The 19,277-nt window shown below is 38.7% G+C and overlaps 3 protein-coding genes and 1 long non-coding RNA gene across 17 annotated transcripts in view; 3 read left to right on the top strand and 1 right to left on the bottom strand.

Moving 5' to 3' along the window:
* The first annotated feature begins 1,926 nt into the window (after positions 1 to 1,926).
* Positions 1,927 to 10,279, top strand: LOC110831195 (3 beta-hydroxysteroid dehydrogenase/Delta 5-->4-isomerase type 1). 2 transcript variants are annotated; one of them, XM_022066910.2, is made up of 7 exons: positions 1,927 to 2,328; positions 4,170 to 4,269; positions 4,805 to 4,912; positions 5,898 to 6,062; positions 7,322 to 7,570; positions 8,525 to 8,683; positions 9,137 to 10,279. In XM_022066910.2, exons 2-7 carry the CDS (start codon positions 4,230 to 4,232, stop codon positions 9,544 to 9,546), a joined length of 1,131 nt encoding a protein of 376 aa, XP_021922602.1. In that variant the 5' UTR covers positions 1,927 to 2,328; positions 4,170 to 4,229; the 3' UTR covers positions 9,547 to 10,279. The 2 variants fall into 2 exon arrangements, with proteins under 2 accessions (XP_021922602.1, XP_021922601.1); XM_022066909.2 differs by having other exon boundaries at positions 1,928 to 2,324.
* An 86-nt stretch (positions 10,280 to 10,365) lies between these two features.
* On the top strand, positions 10,366 to 14,914 carry PolZ2 (DNA polymerase zeta subunit 2). 4 transcript variants are annotated; one of them, XM_022066915.2, is made up of 4 exons: positions 10,366 to 10,752; positions 11,771 to 12,059; positions 13,242 to 13,410; positions 13,753 to 14,914. In XM_022066915.2, the coding sequence occupies exons 1-4, from the start codon at positions 10,722 to 10,724 to the stop codon at positions 13,879 to 13,881; spliced, it is 618 nt and encodes a 205-aa protein (XP_021922607.1). In that variant the 5' UTR covers positions 10,366 to 10,721; the 3' UTR covers positions 13,882 to 14,914. The 4 variants fall into 4 exon arrangements, with proteins under 4 accessions (XP_021922607.1, XP_021922606.1, XP_021922608.1 ...); XM_022066914.2 differs by having other exon boundaries at positions 10,366 to 10,814; XM_022066916.2 differs by having other exon boundaries at positions 10,366 to 11,111.
* LOC110831191 (uncharacterized) lies at positions 14,831 to 15,976 on the bottom strand. The gene is made up of 2 exons (XR_002543490.2): positions 15,779 to 15,976; positions 14,831 to 15,563 (listed from the first exon to the last, which is right to left on the bottom strand). It is a non-coding gene; the product is annotated as an uncharacterized LOC110831191 (long non-coding RNA).
* A 151-nt stretch (positions 15,977 to 16,127) lies between these two features.
* The window catches only part of Rbp6 (RNA-binding protein 6), a 686,229-nt gene continuing 683,079 nt past the window's right edge, over positions 16,128 to 19,277 (top strand). For 2 of the 10 annotated variants that reach the window (XM_087349139.1, XM_087349138.1), the window contains exon 1: positions 16,129 to 16,415. In XM_087349139.1, the coding sequence (XP_087205265.1) occupies positions 16,351 to 16,415 (65 nt within the window). In that variant the 5' untranslated portion in view covers positions 16,129 to 16,350. Of the gene's footprint in view, positions 16,416 to 19,277 lie in introns of all 10 variants that reach the window. The other 8 variants (XM_087349148.1, XM_087349143.1, XM_087349142.1 and 5 more) reach the window with 7 other exon arrangements.

Genomic DNA, 19,277 nt, shown 5'->3' with positions numbered 1-19,277 from the left:
GATGCCGAGTGTTTCGACCTCGAAGACCCTGGAAACTTTAGTGATGCGTAATGACAACAAATTTTCCGGGCTTTAGATTTATAAATATACCGCAAATAATTTACATTAAATGGACAAGAGATACGAGGTGCGATCGGAAAGTTTCAAGACTGCGCGTATAAAAACCCGTACACTTATCTCAGGTATTAAATTCATCTATCACCCTCGAAGTAGTTCCCCTGGGAGTGAACACAACGATCCCAGCGCCGCTGCCAAGCCTGGAAGCATCCCTGGAAATCTGGAAATCGTTGTGTTCACTCCCAGGGGAACTACTTCGAGGGTGATGGATGAATTTAATACCTGAGATAAGTGTACGGGTTTTTATACGCGCAGTCTGGAAACCTTCCGATCGCACCTCGTATGTCCGGAATGATTACTGGTTGCGCTTACAGACTAGGAGCGTAGATTAGTAATTTATTAACACGTCTTCAACTATATCAACAAAAATATCTGGTACATCCAATCAAAATGTCTTGAATACAACTTACGACTCTTAATGGAGTATTCTATAGTATGAAATAATTTTTACGGTAAACCATTTTTGACAAGTATAATGAAAAACTGACGAAGAATGTTTGGCATGCGTTTCTCAACTTTGGCTATTTTTAATTTACTGTTTGTAATTATTATCCCTGTAGGTCTATTTTACCATTTGTCGTGAACTGTTTCACCGAGTCTCGTGCTTTGAGATTAGAAATTGAACTGATGCCTATTCCTGGACATTTTCCTTCGTCATAGTTTAGAAAACCGCACGACGTTTCGGAAGCTGACTCTGACTCCGTCATCAGGCGAACAGCCTAATCAGTTGGGTCCACTGGAATGTGTTTGTCTCAGTCAGAAAGTTCTGATGAAATTATTGAGGTTACGTTGGGAAGGACGTGTTGCTGGAATGGGGAAAAATTCCTTGTACCGACGAATTCATTATTACCTTTCATAAATTTTAAGATATTGTATGACCATAGACAAGTCAAAACATAAATACCGGAAACATCTCTATTTTGATTTACGGCCTTTCAAATTGTTGCAAATTTATTGGGTCTTGCAGACAGCTGTCTTCCTTACAAGGGTTGTAAAATCAGGATTTTTTTTAAAGAGATTGTTATGAGGCTACTCAGCTGTGCGACAAAGCGATTCCGACGTAACGATCATCGCTGTACGTTAATATGACTGTGGAAGTTGAATCACTGTAAAGTACTATAAGTTACAGTTGCAACATCCCAGTGTACCAGAATAACGTCTCCGATTTGTACTAGAAGCATTTGACGTTGTAAGAACACGGGTATTACACAAAGTAAGAGATGAAGAAAACATCGTTTATTTAGTAGGGAAATAATAAAATAAATGTAAATGTACTAATTCATAGCTGATGTACAAAATTATTCAATGTCAGGCATTTCGAAACCCTGTCAGCATCATCAACTGAACTTAGATCGCTTCACCGTGGGTAAGATGCACATTTCTAGTTTGCGCAGTTCGTTTTGGAGGCTGTTACATGGAACTAAGTTCTGCACATTCGTATACAAACGGATTGACAAATTACCTTGGATCATGCATTTCCTTCCTTGTAGATGAGCATACTCCCGACGTCGGAAATCATAACAAATCACAACACAGGCAAGTACCAAACTAGCCAAAAAATTTCTACAGGGAATTAGCACGTGCGACGTATAAACTTCAAGAGGGTATATTTCAAAACAGACGTTTCCAGGTCAATTTGTAAGCATATTTTCATTCTTTTTTACTTGTTTAGGACTGTACAACAAACCCTGACATTGAATCACCCGGTAGACTTGTATTTGAGGAAACTCTTGAAAACTGTCGCTTGGAAGATCTAAAAGGATAGTAGGAGGAAACACGTGGCTCAAGATCGCCTCCGGTGGCGTGTTAAATATATACGGTTGAACCTTCCACTTCTATTAAGGAAGTGTTAGTTGCTTAGGTCATTAAAATTTAATGTCTGCTGGTACGAGGTTTCGTGAAAAGTGCACGTCCAAATGACTGGCAAGTTTGCTACAGCTGTTAACACTGCTTTATCTGCGAATGATTTGAAATGAGTTTTATTTATTTGTCGAATGAAAATTTAAATAGAAGCAGTAACTATGGACGTTGCTTTTTAGTCGTGCATCATATCACGTGTTGAATATATGTTCTTATAACATATAAAGAGGGATAATCACATTAGAATATCATTTCCAACACCACGTTCTAATCTGTTTCATTCATTCTCTGCACGGAGACCGAACTTTGATGCTGCCGTTTTGTGAATTAGGCAGTCGATTCAGGCGGTAAGTACGTACATTTATTACGCTGATAATCTAACTATTTACTGATCAATTAACCCCATGGAACAAGCGGTCTTATTTTATTGATCTGATAGCTGCTCAGTGGGAAATGCACAAAATATTTGTTACGGTTCAGTTTTGAATATTTCATCATTGTGTCCCATAAGAAACCTAAGGTTTAAAATATACTAATATACTAATTGTACGTGTTGTTATATATGAGTGTGAATCTTGATTTCTCACTGGAAGGCCAGAATATATACTGTGGTTGTATAAGAACGTTGCGTTTAAATTATTTGAATCTGGGAAAGTTTGATCAAGAAATTACTTGAAAGTAGTTTCATAATTTGAGTTCATCTCCTGATATTATGATGATTAGATCGATAAGAGTGAGATGGGAATGTAGCACGATGAGATGAGAAATTCGTAAAAAATTTTGGTCGGGAAATCTGAAGGGAAGTCTTCTGGGAGTTTTCTATCGTAGAAATTGAGAGACGGTTTAGAGGTATTTACTACGTCCATCATCAGGCCGATGATGAAGTTGGTAAAGAAATGCTTTTTTTACTGAGGGTTATTATCAAGAACACAACAGCAGCCGTTTGATTCTCTTCATGTGACGTTTCTAAAATTAAGATGTGGGGTGCACGTTTGTTTTTGTCATGCAAACTACATGCTCCGCCAATTTTACACTTGTCAATGTACTTATTCGAATAACAGGCCTATAGGACAAAGAACAAAAATTGTTAAATTTATAGTTTTGTAATTTTCTCAGTTTCAGTGGTTAGTGTACGAGGTGCGATCGGAAAGTTTCTAGACTGCGCTTATCTCAGGTATTAAATTCATCCATCACCCTCGAAGTAGTTCCCCTGGGAGTGAACACAACGATCTCAGCGCCGCTGCCAAGCCTGGAAGCATCCCTGGAAATCTTTCTTTGTCAGCCCGTCAAGCACCATCTGCGATTCTGCCTGAATCTCTTCTATCGTCTCAAATCTCCTTCCCTTTAGCTGAATTTTCATCTTTGGGAAGAGGAAGAAGTCACACGGAGCTAAATCCGGCGATCCGGCAAGATCTTTGAGCTCCTGACAAACGAGAAGTCGATTCTGCTTCTGGTCCTCAGACAGGAGCCTTGGCACAAACTTGGCTGCGATGCGTCGCATGTGGAGTTCTTCCTTTAGAATCAGCTGACAGGTCCCATAGCCTATCCCAACAATATCGCACAAGTCGTTGATGGTACGACGTCGATCTTCGTGAATGGCCTGCCGAATCTTCGTAACATTTTCGGGCGTTGTGCTCGAAGATGGTCGTCCAGAACGCTCGTCATCATCGACAGAGGTTCGGCCATTTTTGAAACGTGAATGCCACACAAAAGTTTGTGCACGACCCATTGCGGACTCCCCAAATGCTTGCTTTAGCATTTCATAGGTTTCCGTAGCCGTTTTGGCGAGTCTTTGGCAAAATTTGATGCACACGCCATTCCGAAATCGCAGGAGGGTCGGTGTAATGCACTACCAGAACGCCCGTAACTAAGAAACAAATGCTAATTCGATGATGCCGGCTGGCACACTGATTCACTATGAATGTAGGCCGCACCCCCTAGCGGCAGAAGCTCGTACTACACCCGGTTCGCCCTCTATTGACACAGTCTTGAAACTTTCCGATCGCACCTCGTATGTCCCTGAGCACCATAACTTGTTTTATTGTGTGTCTAAGTGACCTGTTGACAAACTGGCCAGAGTAGAACGGAATTTCAGTTTCTAATAATTTGCTCTTGTTTTCAAAATATGGTTGTCTGAAAATAGAAATATTGCTGTGGGCTATTATTAACTAGTGCACTTTCTCCCCTTACAGAAATAAGCAATACATTTCAAGCACCAGAAAGTACTGGATGTAAACAAAACCTTTGCATCCATGGCGGAAGAAAGCAGCTCAGAAGTAATTCTGGTCACTGGTAAGTAATCTCGACTGGTCGATTCTTAAGTAACTTAATGCTGTTTCAATTACGGAGATTATATGGCGTAAAAATGAGGAGTGAAGATTATCAGGAATGCTGAATAGTTAAGAATTTTCAACATTTCCATCATGGACTTCAGTCGATAGTCCGTGATTGATAGATCCTTAAGTTACCTATTTAACAAAGCTGTTTAATCTTTAGAAGTTATATAGCGTCGAATGAAATGAGAAAATGGTGCTGAATTTGGAACTAGGTGATCTGAACCTATAATAAATATCTGTGATTTGCGCTTCCTGTAAGGTACAGGCTATATTTGCACCGATAATAACCAAAATTAAACTGGCGCTAAACTTTTGTTGTAACCCCCACTTCTAAACTTAATTGAAATCCTTTCAGCAGTTTTTCAGATGAAATATTCATGACAGACAGCTGTATGTGGGAAGGTGACGTTCCTATCGTCCTTCCATTTTATGCGTTTAGTGCAAACTCGTAGTCTATGAAAGTGTTACTTGGTAAACATATTTTTATGCAGGTGGAAGTGGCTTTCTTGGACAACACATTGTAAAGCTGCTACAAGAGAAAGACCCAAAGGTGCGAGAGATTCGAATTCTGGACCTAAAACCATACGTGAATCATCTGGGTAGGTGACAGCCAACTAGTAAATCGAATCTTGATGCATACAAAATTTTGGTCACAAATCCCACAAGGAAAGAGGCCACTTGGAAGACCTAGACATAAGTGTCAGGGTAATAAACTACTAGAGGAAAATGTGGTATTATGGAACCCATTTTGTTTTCGGATCTTTTGAGGTTTTTCGGTTACATTAAATCTGAAAACTGACGCATCAAGGGTTAGAACATTTATTTAACGAACAGGCACTGCCAATAAAATAATTATATAAAAAACACTTTTTCATAAATGTAATAAGAGTAAGAAAATATAAAAAATTTCCTCCTGGTAAACGTTGCTGTTAATATGGAACTCTACTTTATCGGTAGACATAAATTTAAATAATGAGACTGTGTTATAGGACCTTTTAACGTCTCGTCCATTGTTTGAAATAATCCCAAATGTATCTTTGACTTGCCTTCTTAAGATGCAGTCTGCTAGCGCTACTGATGACAGTGTGGGATAGTTTACCATGTCTTCTGACAATTTCCTTTAGGTTTCTGCATCATGTTGAGGCAGGAAACTGGGGTTCCATATTGCCTGGATCTAATAGAAATCGGACGTGGCTATACGAATACAGTTGTATTCAGCTGTACTCAACGAAAATTAATGTTGCTGTAGTGTATGGTACTATTACGATGATAATTAAGATGATTATCGGTATATGAACATGGGATGGAGTCGCTCTGTGAATAAATAATACAATTTCCTATTTGTAAAATCAGGGAATTCCATGATCAACTGAATAAATTCAATATTTTAAATAAAAAAACATACAAAATGGAATTTCAATCACCGCTGATCTTAACAATTGTTTGATTTAAGGCGAAGAGGACGGTGAAATTAGTGATGAATAACTTCTCGATTCTACGAGTTTAGTTGTAAACGATATGTTTGGTCACCATGCCTTTAGCAGTTACATCCTTCTGATGGCTGAAACTTGAATGTATGTCCAGACCACAAAGAGCAGAAACTCATGAAGATGATCGTTGGCGACATCGTGGACTTGGAAGCTGTGCGAGAGGCGTTCCGAGGTGTGGACTGCGTAATTCACTGTGCTGCGTTGGTCAGTTACAGCTTCCCACCTGATAAGGAGGCGCTGGATCGTGTCAACGTCACAGGTCAGCCCATTATATGCAGATGATCCTATTGAATTGACGATTACACAACGTCGGTTCTTTCAGGTGGCATTTGGTCTTTGTTGAAACAAGTCGATGGCTATCTTCTAGGTTGTTGCGTCGTGCAGTCTGGTAGACGTTTACCGAGGTTTCAGAAATGCTTGATGCCCCCAGCATCAGAGCAATCACATTCGAAGCAACAACCCTGAATACAGCCATCTTTTAAAATACTTTATTTATTTAGCCACGTGTGCTATTTTGGAAGCATTTTGTGATAAATTTTAGAATATGTGTTTTGAAATCTTTGAACTGATATTCGTAAACGTCGTAAGAATACAAAATAATATGACTATGTGCAGTCCAACTAACACTTCGAAAAACAAAACATAAAAATCATACTTTCGAGGTTCAATAGTAATCCGTACAATGGAACACAGAGAACCAAACATAAAATGGATCTTTAGCAGCTCCAGTCAGGGAATTGGTGTTAGCCACTTTGTCCTGGCTTAAGCAGGCCTGATGTTCATGCTAGTTTTATTCTCTTTTATGAAACTTGACGTAGTTTAGGGCCCCAACATGTCTGTCTTACATTTTCCACATAATAAACAAGATATGTCACTTTGAAATCAGTCTTTTCCTTTATTTCTTTAGTGTGTGACATTATCAGTGAAAAGTAACTTGACCTACCCTTTCTTGCATCTAAACCTAATTAAATGCTGCATTCCAAGAAATTGTTTTACAAGGAATAAAAATCAGCTTCATAAACCAGTTGCCAACCTTTCATGTTTTTGGAAGAGTGCATATTATGCAGGGATCAAAATTTTCAACAGTCTACCATCAAGTCGTAAATAAAAAGGACAGTTTAATGTAGCAGTAAAAAGATACTTATTTACACATTCCTTTTAATCTGTTGACGAATTTCTATTGTTTACAAATGAGTGATAATTTATCTTCTGTATGTAATGTGTAGATTTATTTGTAATTTATCATTACTTTAGGTGAACCCTTTATTTGTATTATGTGAAATTTACATAATAGTATGAATTGTACTTTATAATATGTATTGTATTATTATCACGACTTTTTTCACATCCTACTGTCATCTGACTATCTTATGGATCCATGGAATGTATGTAAGTTACAATGTCAATGTAAAATGAAATCATATTTCCCTGCCAGAAATCTGAGCATGGAAAGGGTTGATGATCCGAGTTAGCTATCTGTACGTCTGGATAGATTTTCTTCTTGATTCATTGCTTCAGGCACACGTAATGTGGTGTCACTATGTGTGGAGATGGGGGTACCCCGACTGGTGTTCTGTAGCACCTCAGAGGTCACACTAACTCCATACATGGGTGGTATACATGCAATGATCATCAACCAAACAGAGAGCAAGGCGCTCGCACCCAGCTGCGACAAGGGATGGAAGCTTCTTCTGCCTGGGTATCCAGCCTCAAAGCTCGGCGCAGAGAACATTGTCCTGGCTGCTAATGGCAGACCTCTTTCCAATGGTACGTTCTGGTAACACAAAGCTTCAAGCTTGTTCCTTCAAATAAATAATAAGTTCTTGCAATAGATTTGCTTGAAATTCTTCCATGTGTAGAGAAAGGCTATAAGCAGAAGGTAAAGTTGTCTCTGTGCCTGAGCACAGCTCAGTTATTATTTCCTTCTAATTTTAATTTTTTGGTATTGTTGAACTGAATCCAACTAAAGACTTCAAAGACTGAGGATAAGTCTTTCAAATGTAAATCTCCATGTAAAATAAATTCCTCTGAGAAAAAAGTTCCTTGAAATACTTGGAAAGGTTGTTTGGAGAAGCAGTTGTGGCCTACTTTGAGGTTATGTCCTCATAGTCAGTCTCACAAAATAATGATCAACCCCCTATCTAACAATTGCCCACTAATCAAAGTAATAAAAAACTCCCTAGTTGGCCAAAAATTGAACCTGGAACCTTCAGAGAATAAATCAGGAGTGACAACCATCTGCATTATGATATTTCTCTGGAATTAAGGCTTTACATATTCTTAATCTCAGAACTAGGTGGAAGTGAATGGCCACCTAGATCCTCCAGGCCTGAGATGGAGTCTCATAGCACCATTGGGTAGGAGGTTGAATGGTAAATTTGTTCCTGTACTTCAATAAGCATGCCCCCAAGAAGACATAAAAGGAGTGAAGTTATAACTCCTCACAGTCTTTACATTGCCACTAAACAGAGTTGATTGGTCAGCTTCATGTCAAGGCCACCCAGGTAAAAAGACCATTACATTTGAATATGAATGGGAAGGGGTCCAGAGCTAGTCTGGATATGGCAGCAAACAGAAAAATTGATGCCTCTGTCACAAATTGAACCTTCAATGTTCAGCCCATAACCTAATCTCAGTGAACTACCTGTCTCTTGGCTTCCATGATGGTATTGTTAATAATAGAGAATTGTAAGGTATATTAATTTTGAGGCTTGGCTTCAGGTCATGGACAGCTTCACACAGTAGTGCTGCGCCCCACACTACTATACGGTGAACAGGACCCTCATCTAGTGCCGAGTTTGATTCACCTCTCTGAGAAAATGGACAGTTCTCTAGTGCGATTTGGAGGGTCTGGTGGCAGACAACAGATGACATATGTGGGTAAGCCAGGTGACCTCACATGATAATTCTGTGAATACTGGACTTGTTGGTTTAGAATTAATATTCTAGGCATGTATTCATAGGTAACTGGTTTAAATATTGGCAAGTCTCAAAGTTCCATTATAACTTATCAGCCATGCTTCACCACTTATGTATTAATCAGCTAGCAGTGCATTGATTTAGCATGCTAGTGCACAGTTAACTTCAGAGTAGAACTCCAACCAGTAGCCTTGTAATATTAAGTTTGAATGCGCTATTACCAGATGATAAAATCTTGCCTTCATTGCATATATTTTCTAGTGGTCTCTTCTTCTGCAGTTTCAGCCAAAATCTTGAATGCATTTCTTGTTTTCCCCATACCTGCTACAATTTGTGTATATATATCATTTAATATTTAAATTATGTAGATTGATGTTTCAACCTCCCTCCCTGTTTTCATGATAATGCTCATAGGTAATGCAGCATGGGCCCATCTGTGTGCAAAGGACAAGCTGCTGGTTACGTGTCCTGGTGGAGGTATTGCTGGCCTACCTATCTTTATAACAGATGACACTCCAGTGGATGACCTCCTGATCTTTGCTCAGAAGGTGACAACCCGAGCTGACTTGCCACCACGTTGTTGCCTGTCTCGTTGGTACATACCAGCATTACTGGCTTATATGGTAGCAGCAATCATTGAGTTGGTAGTCATGATGACGCGGATCCCTCTATCAGTCCCACCTTGCGGTATTGTGGCTTACCTTGGTTCCATAGTACTATACAACAGGCTCAGGGCTTCTTTGCATCTGAACTACATGCCAATATTCCAGCCAGATGAGACATATAGTAGATCAAACAAGTATTACACCAAGAAAAAGCTCTGACAATGTGTGGATTTGAAGGTGCATGTCTTCTGGTATGTGTCTTTGATAATACATAACCACAATAAATGTTAGTATGCATAAATTTAACATGGTTGCTGTGGTGAATATAACCTCAGATGAGATTGTATTACCTAATTTTCCATACTGTTGATATACAGTAGCACAGCTTGATGTCCTGCCATCTTCTGAATTAAAATTAAATTAAACATGTAATCATGGTAAAGGCAGCTTCAGGAACAAGCCTCTGACAACATTTGCACTCTATAATAAAGAACATACATCTGTTTGAAGTGGTCACACTCTGCTCAAGAGTGTGATCTATAAATAACAAACTTTATGGTTGACGATCTTCCTCTAAACAATCAATAGGTAATTGGCTACTCAATAAAACTCCTGCTATGAAAGTTTATGATTCATTACTATTTACAAATATTTACCACTGGGTGCTATCTTAAGCTATTTAAACCTAGTTCTAATGCCATGGAGAAGAGTCCTCCTTCAGTATCTGACAGTTGTTCAGATGATAAAGAAATTCATTCAATTTTCTGGAACTTTTTTGTGAGTATACTACAATATCCAAATATTTGAAGTTTTTTTATTTTACATTTTCATATGTAAAAAATAACATTCAAGTGTATGTCCTTATGTACAGATAGCAAACAATGGCAAGTGGAATTTCTGTGTATAGTAATTTACTGGGTACAGTAATTTGCTAATAAACATATTTCTGGTATAGTGCTATTTTATTTATTTATCCATATACTATACAGTTTCCAAGGAATTGTTAATAGTGAAATTTATGTGTTTAAGTAGTTTAGACATGTTCTGAAAGTGTTGTTTGTTGGTATTTTCTGAATGTGACTTTCAGACCTTGTTGGTATGATCTGTATTTACTATGTTTGAAATGTTACAATATTTAATACTCCTTTATTCTGTCCGCATTGAATAAAATCAAGGCCAAAGCAATTATTATCAGAGTTGGCAAGAATGAACTACGAAATAACACGAACAGTACCAACTGCAGAAATAGCTCCGTTCACAGATAGATTGTACCACCTGATCGTGTTATCTGTGGTATGTTTGTTGGGAAGTTTAATGTTTGAAATTGAAAATCAACGCGAGATTAAATTGATTCAAACGTGAAATATGCAGTATTTCAAACGAGTTCACACAGCATGGAGTCAGGGACAGATGGCGGAGACGCAGGTAAAGATAGGTTATGTTGGCTTGTGTGAGACCACAAAATATAACGTTCTCATTCCTGCGAGGTATATATATTGACAATTTTAAGTAATTTTGACGTGTGTAGAACTTGCATTTCCCCATACAAAAAGAGATTTGTCTCAACTTTTCTTCTTTCTACTTATTGCTTTGATGTTAGAATTATGTCATTTCATGTGGTACGTAGATCCTAACATGGGTATACACATCGCGTTTTTTGCGGTGAGATTGCAAGAAATGGTTTGGGTTCACAGGATTATCTGTATTACCTCTGCCCATATAAGTTTGTAGGTTATGTGAAAGTTTCACCTATGACAGTATATCTTTCGGTTATCCGGTAATGTGTATGTGATTATTAAAAGCTTGTAATTTACCATTTATGTTGATGGAATTCATGTAACCATCACTAGGAACAGGAAAAGGAAGGCTGGCCTTACATTTGTGAACATTGTTGTTTAAAGTTACTTAAAGTTCATACACATGTACACTACATTTAATTCACACATATTATCATGTACTGATATAATTTATATCAAGAACTCTTAACATTGCCTCACATTAGAGGTTAAATCATTACCTACCATGAACTACTTCACCATAAACAAATATGAAGGTAACAGTTGAAGAATCAGATTACTGCACTCCTGAAAATGTCACTTTGCTTTAATTATGCTGAACATTGTCCATTTTCTTCTTCCAAATTCCTTAAATGCCTTCATGACAAACAATGTTGCACATAGGGACATCTTTACTTTTATCCTGAAATGAAAGTAAAGTTGTCCCTTCTGCATAACTAAGCATCATACCATGCAGACATGTGGGGGAGTGGAGGTATAGCTCCACAGACTATTGTTTTTGGTTAGAAATTACTTAAATGCTGAGGTGATTATTTATGCATCTATAATGCCTCCTTCCATGCAGTGTGAAAAAAGACATGAAGTTTGTGATGTGTGGATTAATTACTTTTTATCAATATGTTTAACTGTTGCTTTGTGTGTCACAGCATCTGACATTTTGATTGAGTTTCTGGAAGTTGCAATCCACAATGTCTTATATGTAAGAAACATTTATCCAACAAGTATATTTGTCAGAAGAAAGAAATATGGAGTTCCAGTTCAGATGTCTACCCACCCTTATCTAAATGAATACATAACAGAATGTCTTAAAACAATAAAAGATTTGCTAACAAAGAATGAAGTGAGAAAGGTAACTGTTGTATTTTTTGATGAAGCTCAGATACCAGTGGAGAGATTTATATTTGATATCCTGGATCTCAACAGAACATTAAACCAGTAAGTATTAAGAAAAATGTTTTGGTGTTTTGTCAGATTCCTGCAGAAAGTTTTTAAGGGAAAGTCTGGAATGTAATCTGGGGTTATATTATATGGAAAAAATTTTGCTAATCACAGTAATAGGATGATAGCTGGCAGAGGGACCTTGCATGTGGTCCCTGAACCATGGTGGTTGTCTGGTATTCTCCATAACATGCAACTAAAGTTTATGTTCTGGCAGATGTGAAGCCTCCCAGATGTGGACAGGGATTGTACCTATGACCCTTTGTCCATTGTCTGGTATTCCAAAACTGGATCTGTTTCTATTTTTAGGTGAAGAAGTGGGGGTTACCAATTCAGTCATTGGATAAGTCTGTCATTATAAATTTATTAATTTGAGTTCTTGGTGGTCTAGAGGTGGTAAAGTGCTGGTCCTTATTGTAATAGATCTTGGCTTCAATACTGAATGGATCCGGTGTAAATTTTTTGCATTTTTTCTTTTCTTTTTCCACAACAGTGACATATGTAAAAATCTGTGAGCATCGGGAATTGCAGCTCACCAAATTTTGGAAGCCCATGATAATACATTGAGAATAAATAGGAAATTCATTAGGCTAATTGTGTAGGGAGGCTGTTTTTGCAAGGTGGGAAGTTTATTGAACCATGTTTTCTAACAAAACTTCAAACTTCTTGTTTAAATATTTCCTGAACTGTTTTCTTTTACAACATTGTGAGATTTACATTAAACTACAAGAAGAAAGTGACAAAACCTTGTCCCAGGATTAAAATTTCCAACCATAGGTCTGAATGGTTTAAATTATAGGTACATAATGGTATGTTCCCTCATTTTCCAGGTGGGCACAGGACATGAAGTTCAGTAAGTCTCTAATTGGAGGCATTGCCCACAGTAATAAACTCTCAAAATATGTGAGTTAAATTGTGCGTGAATATGTGATAGAAGACTTTGATAGGAAACATTTCAGTTTAATTTTTTAAACTGCTTCTGTGTTGCAAGAATTCTTACGAAAGCAATTGTATTTTTCCGTGGGACATGGAAGAGGCCACTGGTATCTACATGTGGCCTCTAAGCCAATTATCTTGGATGTAATATAATAATAATTAGAAAAAGGTTGTCTACTATATGCCATGTAGGTGCTTGAGGGGAAGAGGATGTAATATAATAGTTACTGTTTTCTCTTGTAGAGATGATCCATATTTCATTAAAGGTGAAGAAGCTCTTCGAGGATTTTGCTTGAAACTTGCTATGACTGGAAGTAACTTGAAACCTCTTCCAAGTAAGAGTACATTCAGAGTGCAACTGCATACCATAGAAGCAGTGTCAGTTTCCTTAGCAGAGGAACCCAGATATCAGGTACATTGGATTATTACCTAATTAAGCAATTGAAAAATATGTGGCTGTGTTCAATCATGAACAGAGCTAAGTGCATAATAAGATAAATATTTAAGTCATCTATACAAGTTGAGAACCAAATGAATTTTCATGAAATTTGATATTGTAGAATGTTTGTAAAATTTGTTAACACATTTATCTGGGTGATGGAGGCAGCAAGCAGCTCTGATGTGTTGGCAGACTTCTATCAGATCACACGGCACAACAATCCAGAAGACAGCCATCTTCATACTTGTCACCACAAGAACATCAAATCTCACCTAGATGTAAAGTTATTTCCAAGACCTTTTCTTTTTATTTCAGGACTTTCCATGGATTGAAACTGTTGAACAAGAAACAGAGGTGATGAATCCAAGCATTGTACCTATCAGAACGCTGGACACAGGCTTCCACAAATTGCAGGTGTATGTAGAAGAAAGTGGTGAAAAGTAACAGTTTTTGTAATGCTTTCACTGTTACTGGTGGAACTGTAGGTTGCAACCTAACAACATAACAGTTATAATCAGGGCGTGTATGTAAGTGTTGAACATGTTGCTTCTGTATGAAGCATAAATTGTTTATTAAGTGTAATTAATAGTGTTATGCTAATTATTTATTTATGTAACTGGTGTTAGTGCAATGTTAACTATCCTTTGTTTCACATTTATGTGTAGCTAATGTACCGATATCTTAGTCTGACCTCTCCCCTCGACCAATCTGGCTAGGGAGGCCCTACCAGTAGCTATGCTATCGCCAGCATAGCTCTTGGGGTCACTGAGGTATTCAAGCCCCACCACCACGACAAGGTGCAGGTTGGGGGTTGGTCGCAAGGCTAACAGCCTTGAACCGTAAAAAGGAAGAGGAGAATTGAGGAGGCCATGGACCGAATACGGAGAGCCAAAGCCGACTAGCCGGCTGCTGGCCTCACGTTCACATGCAGAGGTGAACGATCATTCAACCAGATATAGGTTGACGTGTGGTTAGCACGATGAACCCCCAGCCATTGCTAGTTTTCATGACCGGATTACGCTACTCATTGTAGCTCCCCAATTTCCTCACGATGCTGGGTTGGCACCAGTTCCATACACTGGTCGAAAATCTCATGAGAAATTTCTTTCCCCGAGACTCGAACCAGTGCGCATTCTGTATCACTGGTCTGAAGTATGATGCCTCAGACCGCGCGGCTACGGCGCAGGACAATGATTAAAATTAGCAACTGTAATTTTGCGTGTTTTATGTGGGTGTGAAACTTGGCATCTCATATTAAAGGAACAATAAAGCTTGAGGGTGTTTGAGAACAAGGTGCTTAGGGACCTGGAGACAAATTTCAGATGGCTGGAAAGAGTTATATGATGCTGAGCTTTGTAATTAGTACCATTCACCATGGATTATTAGAGTGATATCATATATCTATTATTTATTGTGTTTGTGCTACATGATATTATGCTTGTAAATGTAAAATAAATTGATCACTATAAGCAATAAATTATATTTGGTTTCTTAGGGGGTGACATGTGGTGGACGTTGATAACTTTATCCATATATGATTTCTTAGTAAGCCCTATCACCAGGCAGGGATGATGGAAAGAAATTGGGGAGACATATTTTGTTTTATAGATAATATTGCAGGTAGTGATTTGAAACTGGTAGTATCTCAGATTTAAAAGTTTGCACTGTATGACACTGCGGCAAAAACCCACAACCGGGTTGTAGAGCCAAGAAACAACAACTGTATGGAGTAAACTGTGAAAGAAACTTGTTGTTAAATGTTATTTCAGAAAGGATTTGGTAGATGTGTGATGATCGTGTTGGGAATGGTGCATTTTGTATAAAATGTATGTAACATGAGTGCCACCATTATGAGTATGTGTAAATTTTTTTTGGAATATGTTAGTGTTTGTACAGTATGTGGATTCGCAGGTAAATATCTCTTTTCCGAAGGAATATAACTACTTCCATTCAGATGTCAGAAACGATATCTTTTTTGGCTGCAATACAACCCTGAAGACCAACATGAACATCTTGACCACTATAGTAATCTCGGATCTTGTTTTTTACTGTTGTGCAATGAAGCTCCGCTTTACTGTGGCGTAAGATTGTGTGAGAATTCATTTGGTGGGCATTGCCTGAGGTACCTGTAATGGTATGAAGTGATCGTAGTTAGTAGGACAAGAAATGTATGTTGGTCTGTATTTGGTCACGTTTAATATTGGCTACGTTTGTAAGATGGCAGTCAGAGTGTAGTTCTTACTGCCATCTATAGCAGCATGACTAACTAAGTACGTGTTTAGAAACTGGTCGTAGTAATTAACGCCATCTTTAAGCTAGAAAACACGTCAAAACTACTTACGAAATAAATGTGAGCTGGATGCGGTCCAGTATCAGAGTTGTGTGATAATAATTATGTTTAAAAATAAATATAACTTGAGAGAACACGTGCTTTGAAAGCAGTGTTGTCAAGAATAACATTGTCATCAAGAACTGTTCACAGATGTCACTGGGTGTTCCTTGCTTTACTTCAAGATACAATGCACCGTGTTTATTTCCGTGTTAGCTTTGGCTTTTATTTACATATTATTCGTAGTATTCAGTGCGTTCCCGCGCATGAGCAATATGCAGTAATCTTACGTCACCGCCGCACCGAGAAGTACACGGATTGCATCCAATCACAGTCGATGTTTTGGTCATCTATCAACATGGCAGCGCGCGCAGCTTTTATGTTGGTTCTCAGGCCCGCCTTTGCCCCCTGCCTCCCGCGCTAGCTTTGTCGCACTACTCAGCGGCTGCAATCCTTCAGTATCGTGTTGGTAGTGTGTCCGAGCGTGCTATTAGAAAGGGGGAGGCGCTGTTCCTAACCGGGTTCACTATTCTCCTTTAGTTTTAGTCGTAGTTTTGAAGTAAACGATCAAAATACAGTTCATAATGGAGTCTCAAACCCAGGAGAGTGTGGCTGGAGGATCACCGGCGGAAGTGCCCAACGATCCAGGGTACGTTGTCATATTTTAGGTTTTGTGTGTTTGTGTATGATTTATATCACTCCTGTGTTTCGTGAATTACGTGCTTGCATGTGTGTGTGACCAAGTTTGCCTCTGCGGCTGACCTGAACGTGCACTCTATGTGGTGTGAATGTGCATTTTGTACGCTGGATGGAAGGCAAGGTACACAGGCTGACTGCGAGGCTTGCTGCCGGCTCTTTGTGTAGACCGTAGACCGGCCCGGAGTGAGTGGGGGTGGCGGTGGCGGCTTCAGCCCTAAAAAAGTCATGACCATTTACAGACGTTTCATGTATTTTCCCATGCTCCTTAACAACATATTTCTCCGGATAGTCTTCCTTATCAATATTCCCTTTGTTGTCTCCACTAAAGATTCTGGAATACTGGTGACGGCCTGCTTTCAGACTTGAGAGGAATTTAATTTTTCCAAAACGAATGACTTCCGAACTTCTTTTGTTAGGTTACATACCCTTTTGAGTGTTTGTTATTTATTATATCTCTGTGAATAGTGTGCCAACAACGTAAATGGATAAAAACATGTGAACGCAATTATATCTCTAGTTTGCTTTTCATATCTAAATTTTCTGTGCGGAGATAGCGAATGATAGGTGTGTAATTGTGCCTATCTGAATAAAAAATCTCCATTTTATCTTTCATTTCAGCATAACCTGGTTTATTGTTTAAGGGTATTTATTGGTGTTTGAAATTGTGCATCATGTTTGGCGAAATCGATTAGTAGCTACAAACACATGCAGACTAATGGAAATAATTTATTGAGTGTTTGGTTTTCTGAAGGCTTATATCGTGAAACAATAAACGCTAATGGACTCTTATGTTAACGTGTGCTTTATCCAAATCTGAAAACAGCACCGAATCGAGTTTGAAAACACGCAGTACTATACTTCGCAGTGATTTTGTCAAACAGAACACACTTAAACTATCCGTCGCTGTATTTGCTGTGTCCCTGGCGCATTCTTGGTACGCATTTTAAATAGTGATCCACTTTAAAGTTTGTGTCTCTGCCGTCATATTTCGATTAAGTGTGAATATTAATGATGGTCTTGAAATTCATGTAATACATAACAACTACAGGGAGCGAGCAAACTTCAAATTAATGTTGAACGATATAACCAATTTAACAAAAGTTTTGTGTGTGTGACCGGTGGTGCAGGTGTCAAACATCCTTCCACCCCAGAGAAAAATTATCTACAGGAACAGGATGTTAAATTAAGTGGGCGCGATTCTGTAGCGGAAAAGAGTTTTCTAGTTTTTGATTATCATCGTTTCAGATGTTGTTATGCATTTATTTAAGATCTTTAGTACCGATATTTTGAGCTTTTCGAAAGTTGCTGGATACTTTTCATTCCAAGCTGACCACTATGGTTCTCGGAAAATTAACGATTGCTTTCCAAGTATTGCGTAACATCCAGTGACAAATGACAGTGTTTGTTGATGGTACTTTTGAAGAAACATGGCAGAAGGAGGCCGTTGCGTATTGTTAAATGTTATGCCGGCGTTTGGCCGAAGCGGCATAAGACCAGGAATCCCAGTTAGAATGACCTCCCGTTTTATAAATAGTGATACTTCTAGGAGTTCCTGAAGGACGGAATCAAATTCTGTACAAGGTCGCGCAAGTTTGTCGGCTTGCAGTTGCGGTGGAATGGGGCTGAAGGAGACTTGATTGCTGTTCCTCGAAGACGAAGTAACATGTGCATGTCTACCGACTGACGTCCGTCTGCCCGCGTGTAATCTGCTCGGACTGGACGGATTTTGACAAAAATTTGTACAGCAGCATGTTCACATGGACCATCAGTATTGCCAACTGACGTAATTAATTTCGTGTGTAATAAACCCACTAGTTAAAATTATAGATACTTTATGCTACAAGTTGTGTATTATTAGAACTGATTGAGAATGCAGAGTTTACTTTAGTGTGATTTGTTTTAAGCACAGCAAGCAAAATTTTATGCAGTAACGTATTAGTGGATCAAGTATCTGTCAGACTACGTGGCGTTACGACCCAGAAGACAGCCATCTTTGGACTCAATGCCACGCAAACTTCAAAATCCATTCAAAAGACTGCTTGGAAATGTGTACGTTAGATCGATTTCCCTAGACAATTTCTTTAGTGGAATCGTTTGGTTTCAGAATGTTTTAATTTTATTTCGTCGTGTAACCCCATTCCCCCCCCCCTCGCTTCCTTCTTTCGAAGTAATGGTCAGAGGGGAAGTCAAGATGGCCTGCTGTAAGAGAGTAATTGCCGACCTTTGACCTAGATAACGTACTGTAGAATGGCAGGCACTGCACCAGTGGTTTTGTAGTAACAGGACAGGCTTAATATGAGAATGATTCTTCCAACTTCATCAGAATTTCTTTTCATAAGAACTGCTGAAACATTTAACGATACTTCTCAGTCCGGACGAGTTGTTTCATTATGGCCTTTTGATGCGAGGGGTGGGTGAGTTTTGGTGTACATTTTCAGAAATATAGAATAAATTCTGTGTATGTTGTGTACTGTATATGAGAATAAGTAAATACCTGTGACGTAATCAGCCCGTTGGGTAAATGAATTTGTGCGCATGCGTGGGTTTTAGTACAAATATTTCTCACACGTTCTTGCTGCTTTCCACGATCTGTAGTATGTTATGTTATTAATGTTGCTATCTTGTAACAGTTCAGGTGATTTAAGCGTTACTGGCGGAGTTTACGTTAAATTACAACAAGCACGACGTTTTTCGGTCTGCTAGTAATGCGGCATGAGACTTCCCAGGTCGCAGAAGTTACAGGGACTTACTTTAGGAGTAGTGTGGAACAGGGCCAAGATCCAGGGAGAAGGTAGGGCGGGCGGAGGGTAGC

This window comes from Zootermopsis nevadensis, unplaced genomic scaffold (assembly GCF_977971745.1).
Source record: "Zootermopsis nevadensis isolate Lab colony 2312 unplaced genomic scaffold, Znev_1.0 Znev_ptg000015l, whole genome shotgun sequence".
Lineage (NCBI taxonomy): Eukaryota > Metazoa > Arthropoda > Insecta > Blattodea > Termopsidae > Zootermopsis > Zootermopsis nevadensis.
The sequence above is the reverse complement of the archived record's forward strand: the minus strand, read 5'-3'. Positions and strand labels throughout refer to the sequence as shown.